General features: G+C 33.0%; 3 protein-coding genes across 5 annotated transcripts; 1 reads left to right on the top strand and 2 right to left on the bottom strand.

Annotated features, from left to right (window-relative positions):
• The first annotated feature begins 1854 nt into the window (after window positions 1–1854).
• Window positions 1855–2547, top strand: LOC115882327 (ubiquitin-conjugating enzyme E2 T-like). The gene is made up of 2 exons (XM_030900339.1): window positions 1855–2326; window positions 2381–2547. The coding sequence occupies exons 1-2, from the start codon at window positions 1926–1928 to the stop codon at window positions 2436–2438; spliced, it is 459 nt and encodes a 152-aa protein (XP_030756199.1). The 5' UTR covers window positions 1855–1925; the 3' UTR covers window positions 2439–2547.
• Window positions 2457–3336, bottom strand: LOC115882320 (kxDL motif-containing protein CG10681). Its single transcript, XM_030900324.1, has 3 exons — window positions 3015–3336; window positions 2769–2958; window positions 2457–2710 (listed from the first exon to the last, which is right to left on the bottom strand). Exons 1-3 carry the CDS (start codon window positions 3158–3160, stop codon window positions 2552–2554), a joined length of 495 nt encoding a protein of 164 aa, XP_030756184.1. The 5' UTR covers window positions 3161–3336; the 3' UTR covers window positions 2457–2551.
• A 10262-nt stretch (window positions 3337–13598) lies between these two features.
• On the bottom strand, window positions 13599–27617 carry LOC115882306 (microtubule-associated protein RP/EB family member 1). 3 transcript variants are annotated; one of them, XM_030900312.1, is made up of 6 exons: window positions 27477–27617; window positions 26729–26896; window positions 26520–26626; window positions 26225–26438; window positions 14278–14387; window positions 13599–14220 (listed from the first exon to the last, which is right to left on the bottom strand). In XM_030900312.1, the coding sequence occupies exons 2-6, from the start codon at window positions 26886–26888 to the stop codon at window positions 14029–14031; spliced, it is 783 nt and encodes a 260-aa protein (XP_030756172.1). In that variant the 5' UTR covers window positions 26889–26896; window positions 27477–27617; the 3' UTR covers window positions 13599–14028. The 3 variants fall into 3 exon arrangements, with proteins under 3 accessions (XP_030756172.1, XP_030756155.1, XP_030756163.1); XM_030900295.1 differs by lacking the exon at window positions 26225–26438 and adding an exon at window positions 25337–25595; XM_030900303.1 differs by lacking the exons at window positions 26225–26438; window positions 27477–27617 and adding exons at window positions 25337–25595; window positions 27231–27393.
• Window positions 27618–27795: the final 178 nt, after the last annotated feature.

The raw sequence follows: 27795 nt of genomic DNA, 5'->3' as shown, positions 1-27795 counted from the left end.
TTATTTTTTTTATTCGTCCCTTCAAATTGTGTTTCAAAAACTGTTACATAACATGTCCTGTAACAAATATTTTTATAATACATAAACATCATTGATTTTATTAAGGGTATTATTATTAGTATTTATCCTGGTTTTTGTCGACAATAAAAACTCAATCTTGTAATAGAACATCAATTTTATATTTCGTAAATTATTTTGATACAAATTCAATTTGTCAAAATTCAAGTCATTAATATATTGATAAACAACCCAAATTATTCCTAAATATTTTATTATAAAAAAAAACTGTTACCGGTAAGTTTGTAAAACACATTATGGTTTATCGTAATACTAGAAAAAATTATTTATTTTTTGCACAAAAGAAGCTTGTCGATCCTTATTTGTCCATAACAAAATTCTGTATGTACAACATACATATACCTAATTTATTATTAAGAAAATTAGATTATATGATCTCAGAATTTTAAGAAATATTTTTTTAAGATAAAATAGTTTCTTCTCAACTATAATATTGTCAACTTTGGCCTGTATTTTATCTATTTAAAAACATGGGATTGACAATCACCTTACTAAAATACATACTGGAAGGTACCAATTAAGTTTCATTGCATCAAATACTTTTTGCTATAAATCCTGGCTCACAATTTAAGGCCATTGCAAAATACTTTTTGAACTTCATCATAGAATTTACAAGAAAAGTGTAATATTGAAACAAAGTAACATTGTAAGCTTCATGACTAATAGTCTCATTTTAACACTGTTTTAAATATCATCTCGTTAACAATTATGAATATTATATGATTTTCTCAGTGATTTGTGGCACAGATACAAATTAATATATGCCCCTATAACAGTTTTTAAATAAGAAACTTCTGCCTACAGATTTAATTTTCTTATGAAATAATACCCTTTCTTCCTGTATAAATCTTGCATTTTTTCGGTCCAATGTTCCTTGTTTTTTACAGTTGTAGGAATACTAAAAATGTTGACTATAGAACTTGATACTATGTTTGAAAAAACCTTCATACCTGTAACTGTGCATAAATCTAATTAACTGAATTCTCCTCCTCTTGACACTCTGAACTTACTGCTGCTGCTAATGTTAGAAATATTTAGCACAAAACTACAACTCCACCTACAACAAACTTTACAATAAAAATGTTAAATTTTCACTGTTCGATTAAAATACCCTATCTTATGTTTTCTTTCCTCCAAATAATCTTCTTGTCAAGTAAGGACCGAAATCTTATTTGACATATTTCTTGGTACACTTGAACTTGTGCTTTCATGGACACTATAATAGTGCACTGTTTTACAAGAAGCATGAACATTGATTCCAAGTATCTTCTTCCTCCACAAGTAATAAAAACATTCTCCTTAAATGGCCACATCATACACTTATTTTGACCATTCCCAATTACAATCACGATTTTTATAAATCGCCTTTAGGAAAAGCAAAAATAAACAGTTTTGGATCATCTGTAAACACGATTATGTTGTATAAACTTACACATGAAAACTAATCATTTTTCCCGGCGTATTAGCTCTTAGAATGACTATGACAATATACAACAAGCCTTTTTGAATTAGTGTTTAGAATAATTGAGATAATAATAAATTTTAACTAGATAACAACACAAACGAAAAAAAACAAAACAAACAGATGTCAATTAAAGAGGGAAGCATGATCGTGCATAGACCCTCCTATACGCTCCATTAGTGTGACGTCATGTAGCAGAAGGTCAGTGTCGCAAAATCCAAACAAAGCAAGAATATAATGGGATAATCTAATTTTTTATTATAATACTCTGTTCAAAAGATATTTGTGTCTTTCTGAGTAAGTATATAAGCGTTTACTATAGGTATTAGGTAACGTAATTTAAATTGGCATTTTAAAAAGTTTTTGGCGCTTTTTTTCTAAAAAAATGCTAAAACAAGATCGTTTAAGTCGCGAATTAGCAAAATTAGCAAATACAGAAACAAATGGCATCTGTGTATTCCCAAAAGACGACAATTTTAGTGTTATGGAAGCACAAATCACTGGTCCTGAAAACACAGCCTATGAACGAGGTGTTTTTAAGTTAGAAATAATTATTCCTGAGAAATATCCTTTTACGCCTCCTTCTATTAAGTTTCTAACAAAAATTTATCACCCAAACATCGACGACAGTGGAAGAATTTGTTTAGATTTGATGAAAATGCCACCTAACGGAGGTTGGAAGCCTATTATTGGCATAGAAGCCCTTTTAATTGCAATACGAATGTTGCTAGAGACTCCCAATCCTGAAGATCCATTAATGGTTGACATTGCTGAAGAATATTTAAGGTAAGCGTTATCTTCAATTATTAGTTAATTTTATTAGTTAATTGTTTTTCACAGATTTAATGATAAATTTAAGAGAAAAGCTAGAGAATATACTGAAAAATATGCAAAGTGATTATTAGTGAAAAACAAATAGAATAAAAGATTATATTAATTGTCTAATATATAATTATTGTTAAAATACAGCTTAAGTTAATTAAAATATACAGATATTTACAAAAATACACATTATTTTGAAGCTCTTCTTGATTGTTCCCCTGAATTGCACGCTTCAACCTCACTTTTAATATGTAAACTTCTTCTATTATCTTTTTTTCCTGATACTTCTTTTGATTCCTCCTCTGCACATTCTTCAGCATAACTACTTCGAACAGCTTCAGCAAAAGCCTACAATAAGTCATTTAAAACACTTCTTATTTTTAAGACCTTAAGAACTTATAGGTACTTCAGGGTACTGTGCTGCTAGTTTTGTTTTAATAGCTCTGATTTTCTTAAATATATAATCCAAATCTTTCTTCATTTCTAGTAAAAGTTGTATATGTTTCTTAAACTCAGGTCCTATAGTTTTTAGTCTTGATGCACTCAAAGCATTACAGTTTGTTAACATTTCATTAGTTTTTTCGAATCTTTGTAGCCTTAAATTGCAAACAATAGTAAAGATGCATATTTAAATAGTTAATATAGAATTTACATTTGTTTCTGAGCTCTTATCATTGCTTCGACATCTTGTTGGTCGACTATACCTGCTAAACCCTGTATAAATACTTCTGGGGCTGTGTAGTTTTGAAAACATTCTATACTGAACTCGCTCTCAGGAGTTCCTTTTGATTCATCCATTTTTTGATAAAAAAAAACTATTTTTGTTTATATTCCTTCAACTTGCATCATTTATCATTTGACAAGATCGATAATTTTGAGGTTACAAATCAGAAGCCAGACCAGAGATATAGAGGTAGGATGAGGTAGGAGCATTGTGGCGCTGCAGGCCAGCGCCAATCAGGAAACCCGGCTGGCGACGTCAATTGCTGTCCTCCTTTCACGCAGTTGAGCAGCTCTGAACTGTTCAAGAACGCGAGAGTCATAGAGCTCCAGAACTGTTCCGCGCCATATGGAGGCACCGGGTTATCGCGCACCGCTCCTTTCAGAACCGTTCTCGAGTAGCTCCAGGGCGTAAAGCCCGGAACTCGAAGTTCGCGAATGGAGGACAGCAAATGAAAAACGGTATCACCCTGGCGGCGCGCTATCCGCACAGCGGTGAGGTGGTGCTGCTGCAGGGGGACGGCAATATACCCATGGTACATGATACAAAGAATACAAGGTATGATATTGCGCAGGTTGGTCACTACGTCACAGGTGATAAACGGCACCATTGGTCGGCAAGCTCTGCGCGCCAATTTCAAATTGTCAAACAGATTGTGTCATCTGTGAAATTTGATTGTGTCAAAATGTGAAAATAATTTTTCAAATGTCAAGCTCGATGTCAAAACATAACTTTTGGGGTTATGTCCTAATTCTTCCCTATTTTAGGTCTTTTTTTATTAGTGGCAATTGAACAATATGGATATTTTTTTGTATGGCGTATGACGTCACAGGTGGTATGCGCAAACTTAACGAAATTGGAGCCGTTATCGATCATACCTTGTTTTCTTTGTACCATGCCCATGGTACAAAGAATACAAGGTATGATCGATAGCGGCTCCAATTTCGTTCAGTTCGCGCATACCACCTGTGACGTCACTAGGAAAATAATGAATAAATAAAAAATAAAGAAAGTTGACAGGAGATCTGCATTTTTTGGGGTTATGGTTAAAAATTGTTTATTTTTAAGACTTTTAGTTCGTTTAATTAATAATTACTAAAACCAGCAGTTTCAAAAATATATTTAAAAATAATAATTATCTATTAACATGGATTTGGACCATAATAGGTAAGAATACTAAATTTATTTCTGTATTCGGTATAAAATTGTTTATTAGGTTTTTAGTTTGCGATGTTTATGGTAAATAATTTTTATGTTCATTGCCTCTGAATTCACATGAGGACAGAGATGAGGATATCTATGGAAAAGTAACCACAAGAGGAATTGTTACATCATTTAAAAAATGTTGGGAATTATATTGTTTCCCATCTAAAAATAGAAAATGCCAATGCAGATGAATGTATTGTAATTGTGATAGAAGTAATTCCAAGGGTGAAGTTTATTATAATTAGTGATCTGGTGCTTCTTTTTATATGTAGATGTTTCAGGTTTTGAGAATAAATCGGTTGAACGAAACCCAAAATTTAGAGGAAGTATTTGCATACCCAGAATATGCCCATCAAGGATTATATAGCTCAAATTTCCTTTGATCGTAGGCAATTATTCAATGCAAATTAACTTTTTAAGTGACTGAAATATTAAATAGTTTACAATATGGTATATCACTGTAAAAATATATTACTTTTAGGTACAATTAGGGCCAGATACATTTCAAAAAGTAGAATATTATTTTATATTAAATGAGGTATTGTACCAACAATCAATTTATATTAATACCGCAGATTAAAAAATAACAGAATAAATAGTTCTTTCTTTTATACTACAAAAATAAACTATAGAATACAACAGTATTTAAAAAAAAGTTATGTCCATAAATTCGAACTCCGGTCAACTCCTTACGCACTGCTCCACAGTAACTTGTAGCGATTGGTTTCAATGACGGTATATAAACAAAAAACAGGTTTATAACAATACCTTGACGATTTGAACTGGCGCGCGCGGCGTGCGACCAATAGCGCCTGTTATCACCTGTGACGTAGCGACAACCTGCGCAATATCATACCTTGTATTCTTTGTACCATGCAATATACCTATATGGGTAGGAGGCATGGTAAAAGAATACAAGGTATGATATTGCGCAGGTTGGTCGCTACGTCACAGGTGATAACAGGCGCTATTGGTCAGCACGCTCCGCGCGCCAGTTCAAATCGTCAAGGTATTGTTATAAACCTGTTTTTTTTTGTTTATATACCGTCATTGAATTATCGCTAAGCAAGTTACTGTGGAGCAGTGCGTAAGGAGTTGGGCTAGGAAGCGAGAGACCGGAGTTCGAATCTCGGCCGGGACATAACTTTTTATTTATTTTTTTAAATACTGTTGTATTCTATAGTTTATTTTTGTAGTATAAAAAAAGAACTATTTATTCTGTTATTTTTTCATCTCCGGTATTAATATAAATTGACTGTTGGTACAATACCTCATTTAATATAAAATAATATTCTACTTTTTGAAATGTATCAGGCCCTAATTGTACCTAAAAGTAATATATTTTTAATGATATACCATATTGTAAACTATTTAATATTTCAGTCACTTAAAAAGTTAATTTGCATTGAATAATTGCCTACCATTAAAGGAAATTTGAGCTATATAATCTTTGATGGGCATATTCTGGGTATGCAAATACTTCCTCTAAATTTTGGGTTTCATTCAACCGATTTATTCTCAAAACCTGAAACATCTACATATAAAAAGAAGCACAGGTCACTAATTATAATAAACTTCACCCTTGGAATTACTTCCACTAATTATAATAAACTTCACCCTTGGAATTACTTCTATCACAGTTACAATACATTCATCTGCATTGGTATTTTCTACTTTTCGATGGGAAACAATAAAATTCCCAACAATTTTTTAAATGATGTAACAATTCCTCTTGTGGTTACTTTTCCATATATATCCTCATCTCTGTCCTCATGTGAAATCAGAGGCAATGAACATGAAAATTATTTACCATAAACATCGCAAACTAAAAACCTAATAAACAATTTTATAGGTACCGAATATAGAAATAAATTTAGTATTCTTACCTATTATGGTCCAAAGTCCAAATCCATGTTAATAGATAATTATTATTTTTAAATATATTTTTTGGGAACTGCTGGTTTTAGTAATTATTAAATTAAACGAACTAAAAAGTCTTAAAAATAAACAATTCTTAATCTTAACCCCAAAAAATGCAGATCTCCTGTCAACTTTCTTTATTTTTTATTTATTCCTCATTTTCCTAGTGACGTCACAGGTGGTATGCGCGAACTGAACGAAATTGGAGCCGCTATCGATCATACCTTGTATTCTTTGTACCATGGGAAGGAGGGTAGGAGGTACGGAGAATGGGATGGGGGTGAATGAGCATGATCGTGCATAGACCCTCCTATACGCTCCATTAGTGTGACGTCATGTAGCAGAAGGTCAGTGTCGCAAAATCCAAACAAAGCAAGAATATAATGGGATAATCTAATTTTTTATTATAATACTCTGTTCAAAAGATATTTGTGTCTTTCTGAGTAAGTATATAAGCGTTTACTATAGGTATAATTACATAAAAGGATACATATAGGAATAAGTAATATGAGGTTATGTTAAAACAATAAAGAACAGGAATTTCCATAGTATTATAGAATTTATTAACTATAAAGTGGACTGTTACGGTTCAAAATTAAATGTACTTACTTGGAAAAATACAATTATCCTTAAGAAAACAGTAATATAATAATAAATGAGAAAAAAAGGGTTAATTCATGCTTTGTTTAGATTTTGCGACACTGACCTTCCACAATATGACGTCACCACTAATGGAGCGTATTAGCACAGAATATCTAGCTACGCAACAGAAAAATACTCGAAATGAAAGAGCTAAAATTGCACAAATAAAATACTAGATGGCGCGACAATATCATAATCAGAATATAATTGGAAATTTTCAATAGACAAATTTTCGGTTTTAGATCAACGGTTGTCGACGGCACGTCGACGGCATTGAAGCTCGGCTACTTAGATAAGGAAAGAAAGGGGACGGGTAAGCTCCGCGCGCACTGAATAGGTATCGGCGAGAGCGAGCGGCACGTAATTTTCAGTTCACGTTGAAATAAATGTAAAGCTCCGCGCGCACTGCATCGGATCGGACCGACCAGCAAAAGCGACTGCGACCATCATAGACGGCGCCGGCGTCCACTAAAACATTTCGGCCTGTAGAGGCCAAATTCCTACCTCTACCTATCTACGATAGTCGAGTCACCGCCTTCGCCGTTTCTCGCCGGACTGGTACCGATTCAGTGCGCGTACACCTTTAAGGTGTACGCGCACTGAATCGGTACCAGTCCGGTGAAGGCGGTGACTCGACGTATTACTTTTTACAAATATACTCATGGTTCCCTATTTAACCCCGTGTGCAATTACTGTGCCGTAAGAAAAAGACAACATAACCCAGCTCCATATTAAAACTGCATAAAGCTTGTTTCATATAGACGCGAATCGCGAATTGCGATTTGGCGAAACTGCTCTCATTGGTCCAATTTTACTGATCATGGCGGCGCTGTCAGAAATTTTAAGATTTTGGCGATTCGCAAGATTTAAAATTTGGGGGGCGGGAAAGTTAAAGTGTTTTCAACTTTTTGCGAATATTCGCGCGATTTTAAGGTACGCGTTTGCGCAGAATGGTGTTGTGATCCGGTTATCGATTATTTTGACGACGCTGCCGCAAAGTAACTGAAAGCATTTCTCCAGTTGAAATGGGTTCTCGTACATAATATGTTTTTGATATATATGGCGACAATTTTTCAACTTCAACCAAGTTATCAAACTCCTATACAGACAATCTGTGAAAATTCCTAAATTTTTTCTCATTTTTCTTCCTTATTTTTTGAATTAAACTGCGACAAGCACCTTGTTGCTTACGAAATTTGAATATTTCACATGTCCCAAATGGCCCATAAATGACCTATAAACCTGTGCTATAAACCCATTCTCTTCTACGTTTTAACAATAAGTAAATGGCAATTTTACACCTTATTCTATTCCAATCCCACAATCGTAATCGATATTCATAATTATTAAACAAATTTAAACTCATATTGTATGCTATAAAATATAAAATAAAGATCGTAAACACGAATAAATATGTATAAAACAAATTAAGTTATCTCAGGTTATGATTTTTTTTGGTAACTTTCAGTGGAGCAAAAATGAAATGTCCCTAAAAATTCGCGACTGTATGAAATAGGTCCAAATTTTGCGAATATTTTTTGGCGAATCGCTTTTCGCAATTCGCGATTCGCGTCTATATGAAACAAGCTTAAGTCTATTTCACCCGGATATGGATTGAACTGCGATTGCGCCAAACTCCGATTGATTGTTGTTTTAGTTCTGTTTGGATTACTTTTTATTTGTGCGCGTAAAAGAGTGATTTTGTTTAGTTTATTGTTTCCAACTATTTTTTGATATTTTTCCAACTCCCATGATAATGTGTTATGAATAATAAAAATATAAATAAAATTAAAGGTTAGGGTAAATGTCAGTCAACCACTTCCCTTTAAAAACATCGACCAATGAAAACTTCTTCAGGTGAGGCATGCTCAGTTAAATGAATATGCGGGTGAAATAGACTTATGCAGAATTCCATATTGTTCTTTCACTGTTTGGGCTTCACTTTTTGGAGATTAGGCTGAGTATATTTGTAAAAAGTAATACGTATATGGGTCCGATCCGATGCAGTGTGCGCGGAGCCTAAGGGTGTACGCGCACTGAATCGGTACCAGTCCGGCGAGAAACGGCGAAGGCGGTGACTCGACTATCGTAGATAGGTAGAGGTAGGAATCTGGCCTCTACAGGCCGAAATGTTTTAGTGGGCGCCGGCGCCGTCTATATGTACGATGGTCGCAGTCGCTTTTGCTGGTCGGTCCGATCCGATGCAGTGCGCGCCCTCCTTAAGCCCGCGCACCGCATCAGATCGGTGCGCTCGGTGCGCTTCGAGCTATCGGCGTTACTCGCGCCATCTGGCGAAATCAGAGAATGCATGGGAGAGGGCGAATCAGGTGGATGACACTTCTTATGGGAGAACTGGAAATGGTTGAAAACTTGACTACAAGCGATTTTCTAGGAATCTTCCTTACCGATAAATTATTGACAAGAGTGACAGATAAAACCTTGACATTCTTTCAGTATAACTGTTCATCTCTTTTTCTTTCTAAAGTGTGCGTTGAAAGGAGACAAAAACAATTTTTGCAACCCATAAATTGTTATTCGAACACCACTTTTCTCCTTGTCGGGTCGTTGACGTTGACTTGTCGCCATTTTATTTCTTTTGTTTACACGCTGCAGTTTGCTTTGTAAATTGAATACATAAATTATTTAGGCAAATATAGGTTTTTGATAAAACTCCTTGGACTAACGTGTAGGTAAGTGTTGATAAATAAGTTTTTTTTCATCTTAACATGCTCATTGTCATTCTCCTGATTTAGGTGACAGAAAAGGATCATCAAATGAAATTGAATTTTATATTTTTTCATCCCAGGACCGATAATAAAATATATATTTTATGGATACCTTCCTAAATATCAACGAGATGAGCCATCGGAAGAAAGGGACCATAGTACAAAACAGAAAGGTGATCTTTTTTCTTTCCACTTAGGATATTGAAATTATTATATACTGTAGTCGTGTTTGGCATTATGCTCTTAGAAATATAGGTAAACAAAGAAGAACAGATATAAAGCATCCCAGAGGAAAAGAGAGGCAATACCTGTACTCTCTCTCTGATATTTGTGAAAGTTACGGCAAAGTATTGTTGTAAATGTCATCTTTTTAATCGACCTGAAAACTTCGAGCAAAAAGATGACACTTTCAACAAAACCCTGACAGATATCAGAGACGATACAGGTTTTTCCTCTCTTTTTCCCTGGAATACTTTTAATTTATTATTCTTTGTTTGTCTAGATTTCTCAGAGCACTATGAACGAACTCAGCTTGTATGTTTGAAATAATCGTCCAGTTGGCTTCAAAATGATGATCGATGACATTTCCTATATAATTTTACTTTCAAAATTATGATATATATCGTCATTTCTAAGCCATCTATGACGCCATTTTTTTCAGTTTTGTTATAATTTTGTCTCTTGATCTACTTGTAACATTATTTTTTAATTTTATTAATTTATTGTGGTGAAATTAATTTCTGTTGTATATTTGATATTGATATTAAACATATTTTTAAAAAATGGTGTATTTTTTGTGTTTTTATCTATGTCATAATTAAAAATAAATGAAGAATTAAATTTTTTTATTTTTTTAAACTTCCCGCCATGCGTAACAATCTAGTCCGTAGTTCCTACAAGCGATATTGGGGGCGCTAGTAGCAGTAGACTTGTCAACAGTGTCAAATTTAAACGTCAATTTCACTTTCCAATATTTAGCAAGGCGCTCGCACTTCTCCTTGTGTATGTGTTTTGTGGGGCGAATAGTCTACGCCGAGCGACTGTTTTTAGTGGAACGGTTTTACATTAAACATGTCCGATGAATTATTAATCGAAAGTGTACGAGACCATATCATACTTAATATGCGGTTTCTGATAAACATTTCTTACAAGCACGTAACATATATTGTTTACTACACTTATTCAATAACTGAATTAGAAAACCTTCCGATTAAACTCATTTATTTCTCATCTAGTTTTGATTATCTCACATTATTTTGAAAATCGAATTTAAATATCGTCAAAAAACTTATCATATTATTTAATTTTTGTTTTGTTTTGGAGTTAGTAATAATAGCTGATAAATAGTCATCCTATGTTACTATGTTGATCGCTCCGTAAATGGTACAAATAGAGAAAATAATATTTATGTTTGAATCAAATATTTGTACATATATCTACCGTATGATAAAAAAAATGGCGTCCAGTTGGATGGGAAATGACGATTGATGACATTTCCTATATTATAATTTACATATAAAATGGCACCGACCTTCATTTCATGGTCATCGCTGATGCCGTTCCTTTTCGATAATACGGTACTATAAAAACTATTTATATTTTTTATTTTTTCAATTTTCTTTGACTTTTTTATTATATTTTAAGTTTTTAAAATCTTGGTTTTAAGTCAGTAGTGAATAAAACGAAACTTGTGTTTACATTTTGTTTAATGATTGACGTTTCGACTAATTTTAACTCGTCGAAGCTCATTCTCCCACTTCATTCTCCCACCATATCTCTGGTCTGACCGCATGTTCCAGCTATTTATGAATGAGATGCTCAGTCTATATTTTATTTTAAGTCTATGGTTCTTGCCTTTACCAAAATCCGCCCCTACAAAGGCTAAAGTTTGCTAAAAGCTTAGTGGTTGACCAATAACCATAGCCAATAACCAACAATGAAGAATCTATTTGCTGCACTTGCTCACAAAAATGACGCATACCCAGATCCTCGATGTTGCCAAACTGCTAATTATTTTCAAATTATTCTGAGTAGAAAACAAGTATATACACAGATAACACATAATCAGATTATGTGTTATCTGTGGTATATAGTTTTTTAATGAGTCTTTAGTCCTTTCCAGTCCTTTTTCAATATTTATTATTTAAATTTTTATTATTATTTTAATATTTAATATTTCAAGAACAGCATGGAGTTGCTGTTCTTGAAGCTATGTAGTCGCATCATTGCTGACGCTCCTTGCCCTTTCTTTAGTTGCAACCAAAAAAACAACTTATTTAGCAACTTATTTAGTTAACTTTATCATAAATTAATATTGTAGTGGGTGTCCGGAAATTCAACGATAATACTGAAAGGGGTGATGGACTAACTCATAAGCATCCAGATAAACATATGACCAAGAGAATAGGGATATGACCTTAGTAAAAAATATGGTTTTCGAGATATTGCGACTTTAATAAAATTTGTTAAAATCGTCCCCTTGGATTTTCAGGTGTCACTCCTAAAAAAATTATAATTCTTAGATTCTGTAACTGTGAATAGACATTTCATTTAACAATCAAAGACCAAGAAATAAAAGTTCAAAATTTTCAATAAAAAATCTTATTTCACAGTGAAATAATTTATTTTTATTTTCCATCACTCAAGTTTGACACCTCATACTGTACAAAAAAAGTCTACACTTACCTGGCTAGTGGTTTGAAAAGTTTGCTCATTTAATGTACTTTTAAAAACTAACCCATTGATTGTTCTAATAAACAGTTTATTACAGTGAAGGATATACCTAATTAAACCTTATGAGAACATTTTAAAAAATTAAAAAATATTAAAATGTTGAAAAAAATCTACTATTTAACTTAAGAAAAAAATCAAACAATATGGCGCGCAATCCAGGCGCGGCATCTTTAAAAAGGCCATCCATCTTGCATTTCTTGCCAAGTTTAATTCTTGGGCTGCGAATAACTATTCGCTGACGTAATTCAACAATATTACTTATTGGTCTAGCATAAACCTTTTCTTTTATGCAACCCCAGTAAAAAAAATCTAGGGGGTTCAGGTCTTGAGACCTGGGGGGCATAAAATTGGACCAAGTCGGCCATCCATCTGTGCGGGTATGTTTGATTTAAATACGCACAAAGTTGATGTGTATGTGCCAGACACAAGAATGTGTATGTGCCAGACACAAGAACGGTAAACTATTTTATTTTGGTTTTTTCCAAATAATTTATGATGTAACGTCAATATTTGGATGAAAATTGGTGTCTGGAAGTTTTTTGACATGGGAAATTTGATTCTGATGTCAATATGGCTCCTACTTGTAGAGGGCGCCACCTACATGTGTTTAAACTGTTTTGAAGTGTAATAACTTTTCGTCCGTACCTGTATAAAACTATGGAGTACATTTCCATGACTTTTTGCGTAAAAAATGTCTCTTGGTAAAAATCGCTACGAGCAACCGTTCTCAAGATATTTGGAATGAAAATAGTCAATACATGTCATTATTGACAAAAAATAAACACGTTGAGTAGATAGTTACTTGATTAAAATAATAAATTTGGGAACTTTATTTTTTTAAATTAATCATAAAAATCAAATTTCTCATGTCAAAAAACTCCCAAATACCAATTTTCATCCCATTATTGACGTTACTTCAGGAATTATTTAAAATAAATTAAAATAAAAATGAAACTTCTACACCCTGTATGTCCGAAACTAAGCATTTTAGAACATACATTTATACGAACTTTTTTACTTATTTTTATCTGCAGAATATGCTGTCGAAGTTTCCGAAGTACAATTCGGACCACCCTGTATATACAGTATGTCCCCGGATTGTTTTTACAAGAGAAAAAACTTTTTTATTATTTTTATTGTGAGAAAAATGCATTCTTCATAAAAAAAACCATTCACTCACATACATACCTTCATATACATACCTTCATTCCAAGCAGTTTAGAGATAATTAAAAAAAAACACGAAAATATCGTGAGAACTTCAGAGAGCTATTCTTAAATAAGACAAATTCAGAATTTAAAAATTTATTTACGATAATTTATTGAACTTGAAACATAGTAAAAAAGAATATTATAAAAAATTAGACGACACCACTTGAATTTTACATATACAAATGAGAAATTTTGCTGTTTTTTTCTTTTTTTAGATCTATATATCATATATATCAACCATAATATGCAACGTTCTCAGTGCAGATATAGTGAAAAGCATTTTTTTTTCAATTACTACAAGAACAACAGCAGTAGAAGTCTGAATATACAAAGCAACAACACTCTTATAAACCTATATCCGATAAACTTAACTGAATATATATAAAAAATATGAGAGTATGTTGCTAAAAATTTTTTAACATAGCTTCATAATAACTTAAATGAGTAAACCATATTGTTTGCCTTTTTTTTAACGAAAACTGCAAATAATTCTTTTTAACTATTTCACTAATATTCATCTTCTTCGGCGGCGCCTTCCAGTTCTTCAGGAGGTGCGAATCCTTCCTCTGTGGCATATAACACGTCTAAAATTCTCTGTATTATTGGATTGTTGTCTTCGGATTCCTGACACATAACTTCAATATCGCGAAGCTTGCCGAAGTAAAAATCTCGTTCTTTTTCAAGACCTTCAACAGTCAGCTAAAATATAAACAGAAATCTCAGTCTGCAACATTATAAAACCAAGAAAAATACCACCTTATATTCTGATATTTGATTCGTTAAGTCTTCTATTTTACCAGATAAATCTCCCGCATTTCTATTGGGTACTGCTCTAGCTGGAGTCCTCACAGGTGCTGCTTTGGGCACTAAAAAATGTATATTTTAATTTGAAGGTTCTCAAAAATGTAGGTATATATTATAAAGTGATTTTAGCTAAGCTGTGAAATGACCGGTGAATTATAAAAAAAGAATCGAACACAAGAACCAAAACATTATAGATGACTAAAAATGTGTACAGAACAATAATATACCGAGTGCCTCTCAAAAGTGACTCACCCCTATAACTTTTTTTTTCAGATAAAAAATCGAGATTTGGTGTGTTAGTATATGACATAAATTAGGATTGATTGACGTATTCAATTGTTTTTGGTCACTTCCTGTTTCACCGGAAATGACTACAACTTATGATTTTTAAATGGCACCCTTGGTATTTTTTACTTTATTCGATCGAAAATGACACTCAGAATAAAATGACATATCATATGTCATCTTTTGACATTTCGGATACGGTTTATTTATGATTGTAACATGCGGTTCTTAACGACAATTTGACTCGAAATATCAAGTGTGTGGTACCAAAATACTCATAAAAAATGCCTTTTCCAAATATGCTAATGAGCCACCCTCGAGCCTCCATTTGAAAAAAATGAGATATGATTAAAAATACGATTCGAGCATCTTTTATAACTGGCCAGAACAAGACACTAAAAACAATAGACGATCAAATCTATTTTCCAAGGCGCCTTGATTAAAAATTAGTATTTTAACAGTCATGGGACTCTAGATTGAAATTTAAAATAGGATTTTTTTAAAGCGAGAATGTCAAAAGTTGACGTATGATATGTCAATTTATTCAGAGTGTCATTTTCTATCGAATAAAATTTAAAAAAATACCGATGGTGCTATTTAAAAATCAAAAGTTGTAGTCATTTTCGGTAAAACCGGAAGTGATCGAAAACAATTGAATGCGTCAATCAATCCTAATTTATGTCTATTACTAACATACCCTATCTCTATTTATTAGTGATGGGAAAAATCAATTAATTTCAATAATCGAGTACTCGAGTATCAAGCGATTGCAATAACCGAGCGATCACTGGAGCGAAATATCGCTCGTATTTAAAAATACGGTTTTTCGTCCGCCGCTTGTTGTAAGTACTCGTTAACGCCAAGCGCCAAGCAGTAAGTTGCGTGCGCAGGGTACAGATTCTTTCGGTGATGAATGGCAAGTAGCAAATGACGAGCGATTCGCTTGATCGCTTGATTTAGTTTATTTCAAAGCATTGTCGATGTAGGTCGTAAAATTTTGTCTCTTAGATACGCAACGGATAAATATATATACGGCGTCGTATAAATTTGCTACTTGCGATGTATGTAGAAAATTCGCTCGGCTTTTTATCGAGTATGTCACATTAAAATCGGATTTCAATTTATTTCATTCTAGGATCACTTGCTTTCGTCGCTTGGTACCCGTCACTTGCATCGCTCGTTCATAATCGAGCGATGTCGGTTATTTCAATAATCGAGTACTCGAACGAAATTTCGCTCAAGTGATCCCATTACTACATTTTATCTCAAAAAATAAAAAATTATAGGGGTGAGCCACTTTTGAGACGCACCCGGAATATATTTTTTATATTAATGCAAATTTTGAATAACAAAACAGAATATACACAAATGGTATTAACAATGAATTAAAATTACTTTCTACCACAACCGACGCGACAGTGTAAAAAAATCAACAATTATCTATTTTATCTAAGTTGTTTTTTTTAAATTGTATTCTAATCCTTTTATAGACGGTTTATATAAATAAAAAAGCTTCCTTGGATTCCTAGAATTTCTAATGCCTACTAAAATCGATAATCATTCAAAATTTCGTTATATGTATATAAAACAGAATAGAAAATGTTAGTCTTTGTATAAATTGAGATTCTAGCTCCAAATAAAAAAAATATTAATTCCTGAAAGACTCCCACAGACTTCGTTCACTTCGTATCGCGATTAAAATAACGGACCATAGCATCGTGCTAAAATCTCTAAAAAACTATGTGTAACTCTGTAATAGTTTTGAATAATATTAATATTTCTAAATTGTTTCTTTTATTTGTGTGAGATATAAACAAAAGTTCTAACTAAGGAACTCAATGGATACTATTGACAATACTGCAGTACTTACTTGTAGTTGTAATAAATTAAGGGAGTCTAGAGAACTTTGAAGGCAATGATCTAAGGGATTTGCAAATTTTTATCTGGCAACACTGTCTGAACTACACATGAACTATAAATCGGAGATATTAGGGAGTTTTCGTTGCTTTAAAAAAATTCAACGGTACGGTTAACGGATACGTAACCATAACCGCTATTTTGACAGATAAAAAAACAGTTTTCGGACTTTCGGTTCATCGGTTCGGAGCCGACATACGATACGATAACCGAAAACTGACAGCTGAGCACAGCCCGTAGCGTAGTGTTTTGATTTTTGGTTTTTGTTATGTTGTTTGATTTGAAAGTGCTTTATATGACTTTATTGGGTATCGCTATATAGGATGGACAATTTAATTTTATTGGACTCTAGTGATGAATCGGATTTGGAGGATGCTATGCTGTTGGAAGGGTTTGAAAACAACATCGAATATCGAGCAGAACTTTATGGGGAGTTCAACCTAGAAATATTATCTGACCAAGAGTGCAAAGCTAACTTCCGCTTTGAAAAAAAAGACATTCCTCGATTAGTTGAAGCACTAAGAATTCCCAACGAGTTTAACACAGATAAAATAAATAATCAAAACATAAACAAAATAGAATGAGGTTAGGTTAGATCTGTATTTTTCAATGTTGTGTTTCTACTGCGCTAGTGCGCATGCGTACCGCTATGTTAACGGCTTTGGCTAACGTCCGTAAAATATCGGCAGCTAGCGGTTACGATATGCGATAATCGAAATTGAAATGTCAAAGTTGTCAATTAGCGTTAACCGGAATTGCAATTTGTAAGCAACGAAAACTCCCTATTGAGAACAGAATTAGGTTTATATTTTTACACATTAACCTGCATACAAAAAGGTTCAGTTATTAGTAGTTACTGAAATTTTAGGACATAAGTATCTTACTTCGTTAATATTTTGCTATAAGAGAAACTTTTTAAAAATTTTTAAATTTGCTGCCAATAAATAGCAAATAAAAAAAGAACATAAAATAAACATTAGAAATTACTAAACATTTATTTTTTACTTGTTTTTTTTTAATTTTGTACATTAACAATTTTTTCTGTGTATGCGAAATATAATAACTTTGGCAAAGTGATAAAAGTACAAAAAACATCAATGTTTTAGAACTATTAAAATTGATTTTGAACCGGATATCAATTAAAAATGAGACATTCTTTGGAACTAATCCAATAGTATAGGATATCCAATATCCACGAAAGTATTAAACGCAATGTCCTCTTATTGTTTTTAAGAAAACTGTAAACCATACTTCTGTTAGCAGTTAGCACTCACTATAGTTTGATAAAAATCCATTCGAACAGTATTTACTATAAAACATACATATTAGAATTCTTAAACCGACCTGCAGGTTAAATTTATTAGTAACCCAGAAAAACCAGTATAGTTTTTACAACCTACCAACTTATATTCAGTTATTATTATTAATTGAAACAAAAAAATTTAAGCTATAACAAAGAATATCTTAATACCCTAGAAGTCTCGTCTCGCATCAAAATCTGACCTGTCGATGGGGCCTCGCTTTGGCGAGCGAGGCCCCAACTTCGTGGGGCCTCGCTATTTTGCTCGGAATTGAACGAACAGACGCGCGGCGTTGCCTTGTTTTGTGTGTACTTTCTTGAATAGTTTTAAATTATAGTTTTAAATTTCATCTATTGCTATAATCAGTCTTTCCGCTCTCCGCTCTCCGCACTCCGCACTCCGCAGTTTTCATATATTATCTATATGTATAATTCCCGTGTTACAGTTTTGGGTGGTTTTGGTTACCATACTCCTCCGAAACGGCTTAACCGATTTTGATGAAATTTTATATGTATATTCAGTAGGTCTGAGAATAGGTAGTTATATATTTTTTATACCCTTAAGTGATAAGGGTAGTCCACCCCAATTTTTTTATTTTGTGAAAAAAAAATTATTTTTTTTTATTTAGCATTAAAAAATACAAACAACACTAAATTTTCACCGTTCTACCTTCATCCCCTATTTTTTAATAGGGGTTGTTTTTTTCATTTTTTGTTATCATCTCCGAAACGGGTTGACCGATTTTGATAAAATTTTATATGTATATTCAGTACGTCTAAGAATAGGTTGTTATCTATTTTTATACCCTTAACTGATAAGGGTGCCGAGAGGGTAGCCCACCCTCATTTTTTTTAGTTTTTGAAAAGAAAAAAATGTTTTTATTTTTTTATTTGGCATTAAGAAATACAAACAACCCTAAATTTTCACCGTTCTGCTATCATCCCTTATTTTTAATAGGGGTTGTTTTTATATTTTTTTTGTTGCCATCTCCTAAACGGCTTGGCCGATTTTGATGAAATTTTATATGTATATTGAGTAGGTCTGAAAATAGGTTGTTATATATTTTTTATACCCTTAAGTGATAAGGGTAGCCCACCCCCATTTTTCTTATTTTTTGGAAAAAAAATATTTTAATTTTTTTTATTTGGCATTAAAAAATACAAACAACCCTAAATTTTCACCGTTCTACCATCATCCCCTATTTTTAATAGGGGATGTTTTTTTTAAATTTTTTGTTAGCATCTCCGAAACGGCTTGATCGATTTTGATGAAATTTTATATGTATATTCAGTAGGTCTGAGAATACGTTGTTATCTATTTTTATACCCTTAAGTGATAAGGGTAGCCCACCACCATTTTTTTATTTTTGAAAAAAAAATTTTAATTTTTATTTGGCATTAAAAATACAAACAACCCTAAATTTTCACCGTTCTACCATCATCCCTATTTTTTAATAGGGGTTGTTTTTAAGTTTTTGTTACCATCTCCGAAACGGCTTAACCGATTTTGATAAAATTTTATATGTATATTCAGTACGTCTAAGAATAGGTTGTTATCTATTCTTATACCCATAAGTGATAAGGGTAGCCGAGGGGTAGCCCACCCTCATTTTATTATTTTGGAAAAAAATATTTTTTTTGGCCTTAAAAATACAAACAACTCTAAATTTTCACTGTTCTACCATCATCCCCTATTTTTTAATAGGGGTTGTTTTTTTAAAGTTTCTTGTTACCATTTCCGAAACGGTTTTGCCGATTTTGATGACGTTTTATTATGTATATTGAGTAGGTCTGAAAATAGTTTGTTATCTATTTTTTATACCCTTAAGTGATAAGGGTAGCCCACCCCCATTTTTTTTATTTTTTGAAAAAAAAATATTTTAATTTTTTTTATTTGGCATTAAAAAATACAAACAACCATAAATTTTCACCGTTCTACCATCATCCCCTATTTTTTAATAGGGGTTGCTTTTTTAAATATTTTGTTACCATCCCCGAAACGGCTTGACCGATTTTGATAAAATTATATGTATATTCAGTACGTCTAAGAATAGGTTGTTATCTATTTTTTATACCCTTATGTGGTAAGGGGTAGCCGAGAGGGTAGCCCACCCTCATTTTTTATTATAGAAAAGAAAAAATGTTTTTTTATTTTTTAGTTGGCATTAAAAAATACAAATAACCCTAAATTTTCACCGTTCCATCATCATCCCCTATTTTTTAATAGGGGTTGTTTTTTTTTAATTTTTTGTTACCATCTCCGAAACGGCTAGACCGATTTTGATAAAAGTTTGGTTTGGTTTGGTCACAACCTATTCCCAGGTTATCTATTTTTTATACCCCTAAGTGATAAGAGTGGTCCACCCCAACTTTTTTTTTATTTTTTAGGCAATTTTTTTTTTATTTTAATTGTTTTATAGGGAGTGCTTATTTTTTAGGGGGTGCATGTCCAAAATTTTCTTCTGGGTACTCACTTTCATCACTTAAGGGACCTCTGTACAAAATTGCATATTCCTAGTCCTAGAACGGATTTTACATAAAAATTATACAAATTTTTACCCTTAGTTTTATCCCCTTAAGAAATGAATTCCAAAAATCGTTCTAATTATTCAATTACGCTACATAATAAACCTCTGTGCAAATTCTCATATTCCTTGAACAGAATTTATTGTTCCAGAACGTCCAACCCCTCATTTCACACCCTTAGAGGGCGAATTTCCAAAAATTGCTTCTTAGTGCTAAATTACGTTACATAAGGAACGTCTGCAAAATTCATACTTCTAAAACCGATTTTAACAAATTTTTGTACAAATTTTCATCCCCTTATTTTTTAGGGGATGCATGCCTAAATTCGCTTCTAGGTACTCACTTTCATCATTTAAGGGACCTCTGAACAGAATTTCATACTCCTAGTCCTAGAACGGATTTTACATAAAAATTATACAAATTTTTCCCCTAGTTTTACCCCTTAAAGGAATGAATTCCAAAATCACTCTAATTATTCAATTACGCTACATAAGGAACCTCTGTGCAAATTTTCATATTCCTTCAACAGAATTGTTTCAGAACGTTCACCCTCATTTCACACCCTTAGAGGGCGAATTTCCAAAAAGTGCTACTTAGTGCTAAATTACGTTACATAAGGAACGTCTGTGCAGAATTTCATACTTCTAAAACCGATTGTAACAAACTTTTGTACAAATTTTCATCCCTTATTTCTAGGGGATGAATGTCAAAAATTAGCTTCTGGGTACTCACTTTCGTCACTTAAGGAAACTCTGTACAAAATTTCATACTCCTAGAACTAACATTTTTGTACAAAATTTCACCCCCAGTTTCACTACCCTTAGGCTATACATTTCCAAAAATCGCTTATCAATGTTCAAATGTGCCACATCTGTGCAAAAGTTCATACTCCTAGTAGGGTACAGATTTTTTTTGTATAATTACACCTTTATCTAATTACACCCCCTTATGGGTCGAATTTTTAAAAATTACTTAGTAGTACTCATCTTAGAGAACAATTAATATTCTCCGTATTTACTCCAATTTCCTAATACTCGCACAGATAATACATAATCATACTAGTTAATTTTTTATTGGAATAGAAGTAATTTTTTATTAGAAGGTACAAAAAAATAAAATCTAAAATTTTATTTTCATAGCTACGTTTTATTAGCCTTAGGATGCCTCATGTACTAACGAATACGAAATATATAATCAATACATATTTCTTTAAATATCGAGAAATAAAATATGTTTTGGCAACACCGTACGAAGAAATATCGCCGCGCGTAGTCCTCAAAATTTAAAATATTAGCATTTCAGGCTTCGATTATGTTCAAAAGCGCCACCGTATGACAAATCACTAAAGCTTCCACACGAGAGTTCTTAAACTATAATATTCTTTGGCTATAATCACAGATTATACAGATTATAAACTTTGTTTTTCTTTATTGTTTTTCGTGGTTCCAATTTTTGGAATCGGGCACTAGTTAGGTTACTAGTTTGCGCACATAGCACGCCCACTTATGGCCTCTAAAGTTGCGCACAGCGCCTGACCGGTACAGTTATTAGAGAGATATCGGAAAACCGAATAGCGTCATGCAGTATTTACGCGTACCTTATCATGGTTACGATATGGGCGAGTCAATTTTTAACGCAACACCCGCTAACAACGTTACCGCCTGACGTAATTTGCGGATCAATTGCGGTATTTGACAATCGCGGTATTTGAATTTCGCATATGGTTTATTTGACATTATAACTTGCGGTTCGTAAAGAAAATTTGACTCGAAATACCAAGTGTGTGGTATCAAATTATTCGTAAAAAAATGCTTTTTCCAAATATGCTAATGAGCCACCCTCGTTTCATTTGAAAAAATTGAGATATGATTAAAAATACGATTTGAGCATTTTCTAACTGGCCAGGACAAGACACTAAAAACATTAGACGATCAAATCTATTTTTCCAAGGCTCCCTGATTAAGAATTAGTGTTTTTAACATAGCCATGGCACTCTAGATTGTATTTTAAAATACGATTCTTTATTAAGCGAGAATGTCAAAAGTTGATATATGATATGTCATTCTATTCAGAATGTCATTTTTTATCGAATAAAATAAAAAAATACCGAGGGTGCTATTTAAAAATCGAAAGTTGTAGTCATTTCCAAAACAATTGAATACGTCAATCAATCCTAATTTATGTCATATACTAACATACCAAATCTCGTTTTTTTATCTGAAAAAATAAAAAAATTATAGGGGTGAGCCACTTTTGAGACGCACCCGGTATATACCTTATAAAAAATTACTATAGTTTACAATCATGAATGTAAATTAAAAATAAATATTTGGTACAAAATTACAACGTCTTGGGGATTAGTTGATTCCACTGTGTCGACGTTTAGAATCGCGATGCTTATCGCGATATAAGTTGAACGAAGTCGGTGGGGGTCTTGAAAACAGTATCTTTTTATTCTATAATGTAAATTCGTCCTTCTTGCTTGGCAATAAAGAACGAAAAAAATAAATAAATTTATGTGTAGGCACAGATTAAGAATAGACAGATGTATTACTTCTGCATCTTGCTGATAAATGCCGCTGTGACCTCGGACATTTAAAAGAATTATATGCAGCGTTGTCGGACTTCATTTTTTTTCTTTAAAGCATTGTTGCTTTTGTTTTCGAATATTTTCGTCCTTTGGCACTCAAAAATTTTACTTCGCTAATTAACTATACCATTATTTACATACTCTAATCCACTAATACAATAAAAATAAACACAAAAAGTTGCAGTCCAGAGAGATAAATCCACAACAAAATTTATATTTTCTGGCTTGTCAAACAAAATAAAAAACATGTGAAAAAAGTTGTTTTGTCGCTAAGCCGGGGTTTGTCTATAATTTCTAAAATCTTTACATACAGTTCATACCAAATAAAAGTCCCCCAGCGTTGACCACTTTTATATATTTACTTTTAAACAAAATATTTTAGGTAAAAACAAAAATAAATTAATTATAAACATATAAAGAGTTATTATTTGCATCAATAAAACTCACCTTCTTAACAGCACTTAAGGGACATAAAGGGCCATTACTACCGTTTTCCCGTTCAAAATATTCTAATAAAATTGCGATGAGTTTTTTACGACTATCTTGTACAGTTCGCGCTGAAAGAGCGTTTTAACAAAAACATTTTTAAGCTTAAAGTATCACAACACTATTTATTTAAACTAAAAACTCACTAGTAATACAAAACTGAAGTGTCAAACGAATGACAATGTCAAGAAATAAATAAATAAGTGCGGCTACTTGACATTTTTTACCGCAGAGCTACCACCTGAATCCCCAGCGCAAAATATGTTCATGGTTGGCAACAATGAATTTAAAAATCGCGCCTTCAATTACGTAACTAAAAGTTTAATTGATATCAAATATATCCACGAGTTTTACTTTGTGAACTATACAAAAACAAAAATTCAATATTCGCATAGACAAAGCGCCTATCACCCCCACGGAATGCCAGCTATAGGCTTGATTCATTTCAGTTGATTTCAACAAAATCCGACCGCAGCGCTTCAACGGCAAAAATCAGAAATTATCCGTACCCTGTCCGTACCTATTTCACGCCGCCGCGCCGTCATGTTGATCGCTTTAAAATAATATGGAAATCGTGGTTTTGTCATAATATTTAAGTATTTTAGTTTTTTGCTAGTGCAGTTACTGAGACTATAAAACACTCAGGTACGAAGTTTGTGTGATGTAACGCTGTTTCGAGTAGTAAAAAATAAATGAAAAAGAATTCGAACTAGGCGTCGCCGTTGTGTTGTGATGTGACAATTTCAAATGTTAATAAATTTGCCGAAAAAATGTTAAGCGTCAAGGAGAGCGTAATTAGGGCGTTGTTGGGTGCAATAATATTCAATAATTTAACTTTCCCGGATATTCAACTCTCCCGAAACAACATTTTTTAGCTTCATAGTTTCTCACGCCGATTTGATCAAAAGCAAAACTGGATTCTAGCATTTCGACGAAACAAGTGGGTAAACAAAGTGCTTTTTACATAATCAAAAAATTAAATAGACATATACTATGAGAGGATAAAATATAATTTGCAATATTAATGGTATACTTTTTTTAATGAACTAGTGATCAAATGTTTTATGGACATCTAAAATTATAATTATGTACCTTTAAACAATTTCGTTATATGCTCGCTACCGTAGCTGAACTCATCTAAAAAGTTGTTTTAACTGGAATAATAAATTATAATACAAGTTAGACCTTCTGAAAATATCAAAATAATTACTTTTTTATTTTTATTTTTAGAATTTTCACAAATTATACTTCCTAAAGCCGTGTATTTGTAAGTATTAGTTGTTTACAATATACTCCGATGGTGGCAGCACCGGCGGAGAATGCACCAAGCCTATAGGTAGATAAGAAAAAAATAATTCTAATGCCAACGAAGAGCCAACAAGCGACGAAGAGCTAAGCAATACCCCTAAAGGAAGTAAAAAGCATTATTTATTATTTTTCTTTTCCATTTTTTTTAAGTCTCAAAAAAATTAGATTTTGTTGTATTCTAAATTTCCCTACAAATAGAATATTTTCAAATTTCTGTCCCTTTTTCCCTATTTTGCATTTTTTCAGCAAATTTTTCCCCCAAGTGGGATTTGGATCGCACAGCCCTTTTCGTAGCGATTGATGCGCGCGCGGTTTGCATCCGGTTCATTTAATTAAGTTATTCTTGCATCCTTGTTGAATTTATGTGTCACCGTCATACTGATAAATTGTCTATTCTTAATCTGTGGTTTAGGTGTATAAGAAAAAAAACTAATTATATATGTTAAAAAATCAAATATTTGAAACGCATTGTATAAATCACTTTTAAAAGCTGTTATTTATTAATCATATCTGTAGCTTGAGCTTGAAGATGGAAAACGTGGCATCAATTAAACATTTTTATAGCGCTAAAATACGCGTAAATGAATTGTATGACGTACTAGCTCTAGCTCTCCCCACCGGTCTGGTATCGCTTTTGACAGGCGATGGGGGCTGTATAGGCCCCACCTTCCGCTGTGGAGCCCCCAACTGTCCCTTGGCAGCGGCAGGTCCTCCGTTGCCCATCCCCTCTCCGGATCTAGCACTTAACGCGTCGTAGTCGGTCCCTCTGTAGTTGGCGTCGAAGAACTTTTTGAACCATTGCAGGAACTCGAAGTTGTCCTGAAAACGGCCCTTCACCAGCTTGTCGATCGGTACTATCTAAAAGTGAGGTTATGATTGCGTGCGTGCGATGTACATATGTATTTGTCACGGTAGCGGTAGACGTGATTTTGTATGGGTAGAGAAACATGTGCAAAAAAGGTGGTTTGGTTAGGTTGCCAGAAGTCATACATTCTTATCAGAGGTTAGAAATTTGAGTCATACATGTCAAATATCTAAATGAGGAATTCCATAAGAACAAGGTAATTTTAGTTATTAAATAGTCTTGCATAGTCGGTAAAAATACCATATAATAAAGTTTTATGTTTTTACGGTAAAAAAATTGTAATTGTTTAAAAATAAACATCATCCCTGGCATCACAATACATAATAATTTTTTTAATTTTTCTCTACATGGTATAAAAATGCCTTTCTAATTTAAAAATAAATAATAACAAAAGGTCACCCCTAAAAACAATAAATAAAATAAAACAAAACTTGACAAGATGGTATGATGAGCGACAGTAGGTGTCTACAAGATGCACAGGACAGTCCCAGATGTCCACTGCCTTGCTAAGCCAAATAAATTGATTACCTGTCAAAGAGACATTGTTTTGGTATCTTTATAATTAATTTTAAGCGTTTTACAGCCACGACAGTGTCTCCTGACAGGTAAAACAACCCCCTACCCTGCTTAGTGGCGGGCGCTACCCTCAGCATGGACGGAACATGATGATTTCCATTAGCTTGGTTCGTTCCCGAGCCAAGAGGAACATTCCCTCGAGCTTCAAAGGCGTCGTATTCTCGACCATCATAGTTTGCATCGAAAAATTTTTTAAACCACTGCAAGAACTCAAAATTGTCTTGGAAGCGAGCCTTTATCAGTTTATCAACAGGTATAATCTAGAATTTGTTTTTTTGTTTTTTGATCCTAAATGATTTAAAAAAATCTTCTAATCTAATGTAACTCTAAAAAGCACTTACCTTGTCAACAGCCATTTTTTTGAAAGCAGCTTGAAGAATTTTGAAGTTCTGTATGTACTCGTGCTCCAAGTTTGTTCGAAACTTTACCCTTTTCAGTTGTACGGATCCTAAAATTGATAAAATGTTACTGATTACCTAATCTTGTTTAATCAAAAAATAGAAATAATAGAAATTTTACATTCTAACAACTAGAATTTTATAATGTTTACCTGGAAATAACATATCCATAAACTGACAATAGGCAGCACCTGTACAAAGTTCTTCAATTTTCTTGAAACTGCTTTGCAAGCATTCGTTTACCCAATTCAGCATGTCATGCCTGGACAGGTTTTCTGTTGTTACATTTGTAGAATATACATTAACTGCCATGTCTCTATCTAAATACAGAAAAAAAAAACGATATTAATAAATGATGATACACTGTGATTACAAATCCCTATTGTTTCAGTTAAATGACACGGAACATCTTTTAAGGTGTGTACCACTTAAAAATATTCCAAGAATATACAATATCTCTAAAAACCTAGACCTATTACTTAGGACTTATAAAATACACATAAGCCATCCTACAAACAAACTAAAAAACAAATACCCCCGAGCAAAAAAGTACCGGTTTTTTTCATCACCAATTGATGCGTCAAAATTCGTCGGTACCTATTTTGTGGTACTACCGTTACAAAAATACCAAGGCATCGTTCTAAAAATAGTTACCTAAGGTCAGAAAGCCTACTCGATAAGGCTCGGTATTGTTCTTCTAATTTAGAGACGATTTGATTATCTTTTTCGATAGGAAATTAACAAAAATTTACGGTTTAAATTTTTAGTTGATTTCTATTAAAATGTAGCCATGACATTTGGTACGCAGGTGAGTACGTCAATCAGATTTTACCACGTTTTACAGTTCGAAGACACCTTTAAACATAGCAACAGTACTTATACCAAGTGAAAGAGATTTACCTGGATTTATACACTAGTGTATAGCTGAAATATCATTAAACACATACAACCGGGAGTGGTTCATAAACTCCGAACTTCGTTCACCGGCCGACCGGCCATTTAAATAATCACTAACCCCGCTACCAATCAAAGAGAAAAAATACCTATATTCTATCAAATCTTTTCTCTATTGGCAACAATACATACATAGATAACCATAGCAAACCATAGAATAAATGTATAATTGAACATCAGAGATATAGAGGTAGGAAATGTGGTAATTGGTCAAGGACTGTATCTGTATACTTCTTTGAATAAGAAGACTAGGGAAGGAGCATAT

Source organism: Sitophilus oryzae, unplaced genomic scaffold (genome assembly GCF_002938485.1).
Source record: "Sitophilus oryzae breed Bouriz unplaced genomic scaffold, Soryzae_2.0 scaffold_1112_pilon_pilon, whole genome shotgun sequence".
Taxonomy (NCBI): Eukaryota; Metazoa; Arthropoda; class Insecta; order Coleoptera; family Curculionidae; genus Sitophilus; species Sitophilus oryzae.
Note: the sequence above shows the minus strand (reverse complement) of the source record. Positions and strands in the feature narration are given on the sequence as shown.

What these genes read in the sequence shown, in the direction of transcription:
- LOC115882327 (XM_030900339.1), top strand. Translation starts at nt 1,926, where the DNA reads ATGCTAAAACAAGATCGTTTAAGTCGCGAATTAGCAAAATTAGCAAAT. An exon ending in ATTGCTGAAGAATATTTAAG is followed by an intron (nt 2,327 to 2,380) that starts GTAAGCGTTATC and finishes TGTTTTTCACAG; the next exon opens with ATTTAATGATAAATTTAAGA.
- LOC115882320 (XM_030900324.1), bottom strand. Translation starts at nt 3,160, where the DNA reads ATGGATGAATCAAAAGGAACTCCTGAGAGCGAGTTCAGTATAGAATGT. An exon ending in ATAAGAGCTCAGAAACAAAT is followed by an intron (nt 2,959 to 3,014) that starts GTAAATTCTATA and finishes TTGCAATTTAAG; the next exon opens with GCTACAAAGATTCGAAAAAA. An exon ending in TAGCAGCACAGTACCCTGAA is followed by an intron (nt 2,711 to 2,768) that starts GTACCTATAAGT and finishes GACTTATTGTAG; the next exon opens with GCTTTTGCTGAAGCTGTTCG.
- LOC115882306 (XM_030900295.1), bottom strand. Translation starts at nt 26,888, where the DNA reads ATGGCAGTTAATGTATATTCTACAAATGTAACAACAGAAAACCTGTCC. An exon ending in TATGGATATGTTATTTCCAG is followed by an intron (nt 26,627 to 26,728) that starts GTAAACATTATA and finishes TATCAATTTTAG; the next exon opens with GATCCGTACAACTGAAAAGG. An exon ending in AAAAAATGGCTGTTGACAAG is followed by an intron (nt 25,596 to 26,519) that starts GTAAGTGCTTTT and finishes CCTCACTTTTAG; the next exon opens with ATAGTACCGATCGACAAGCT.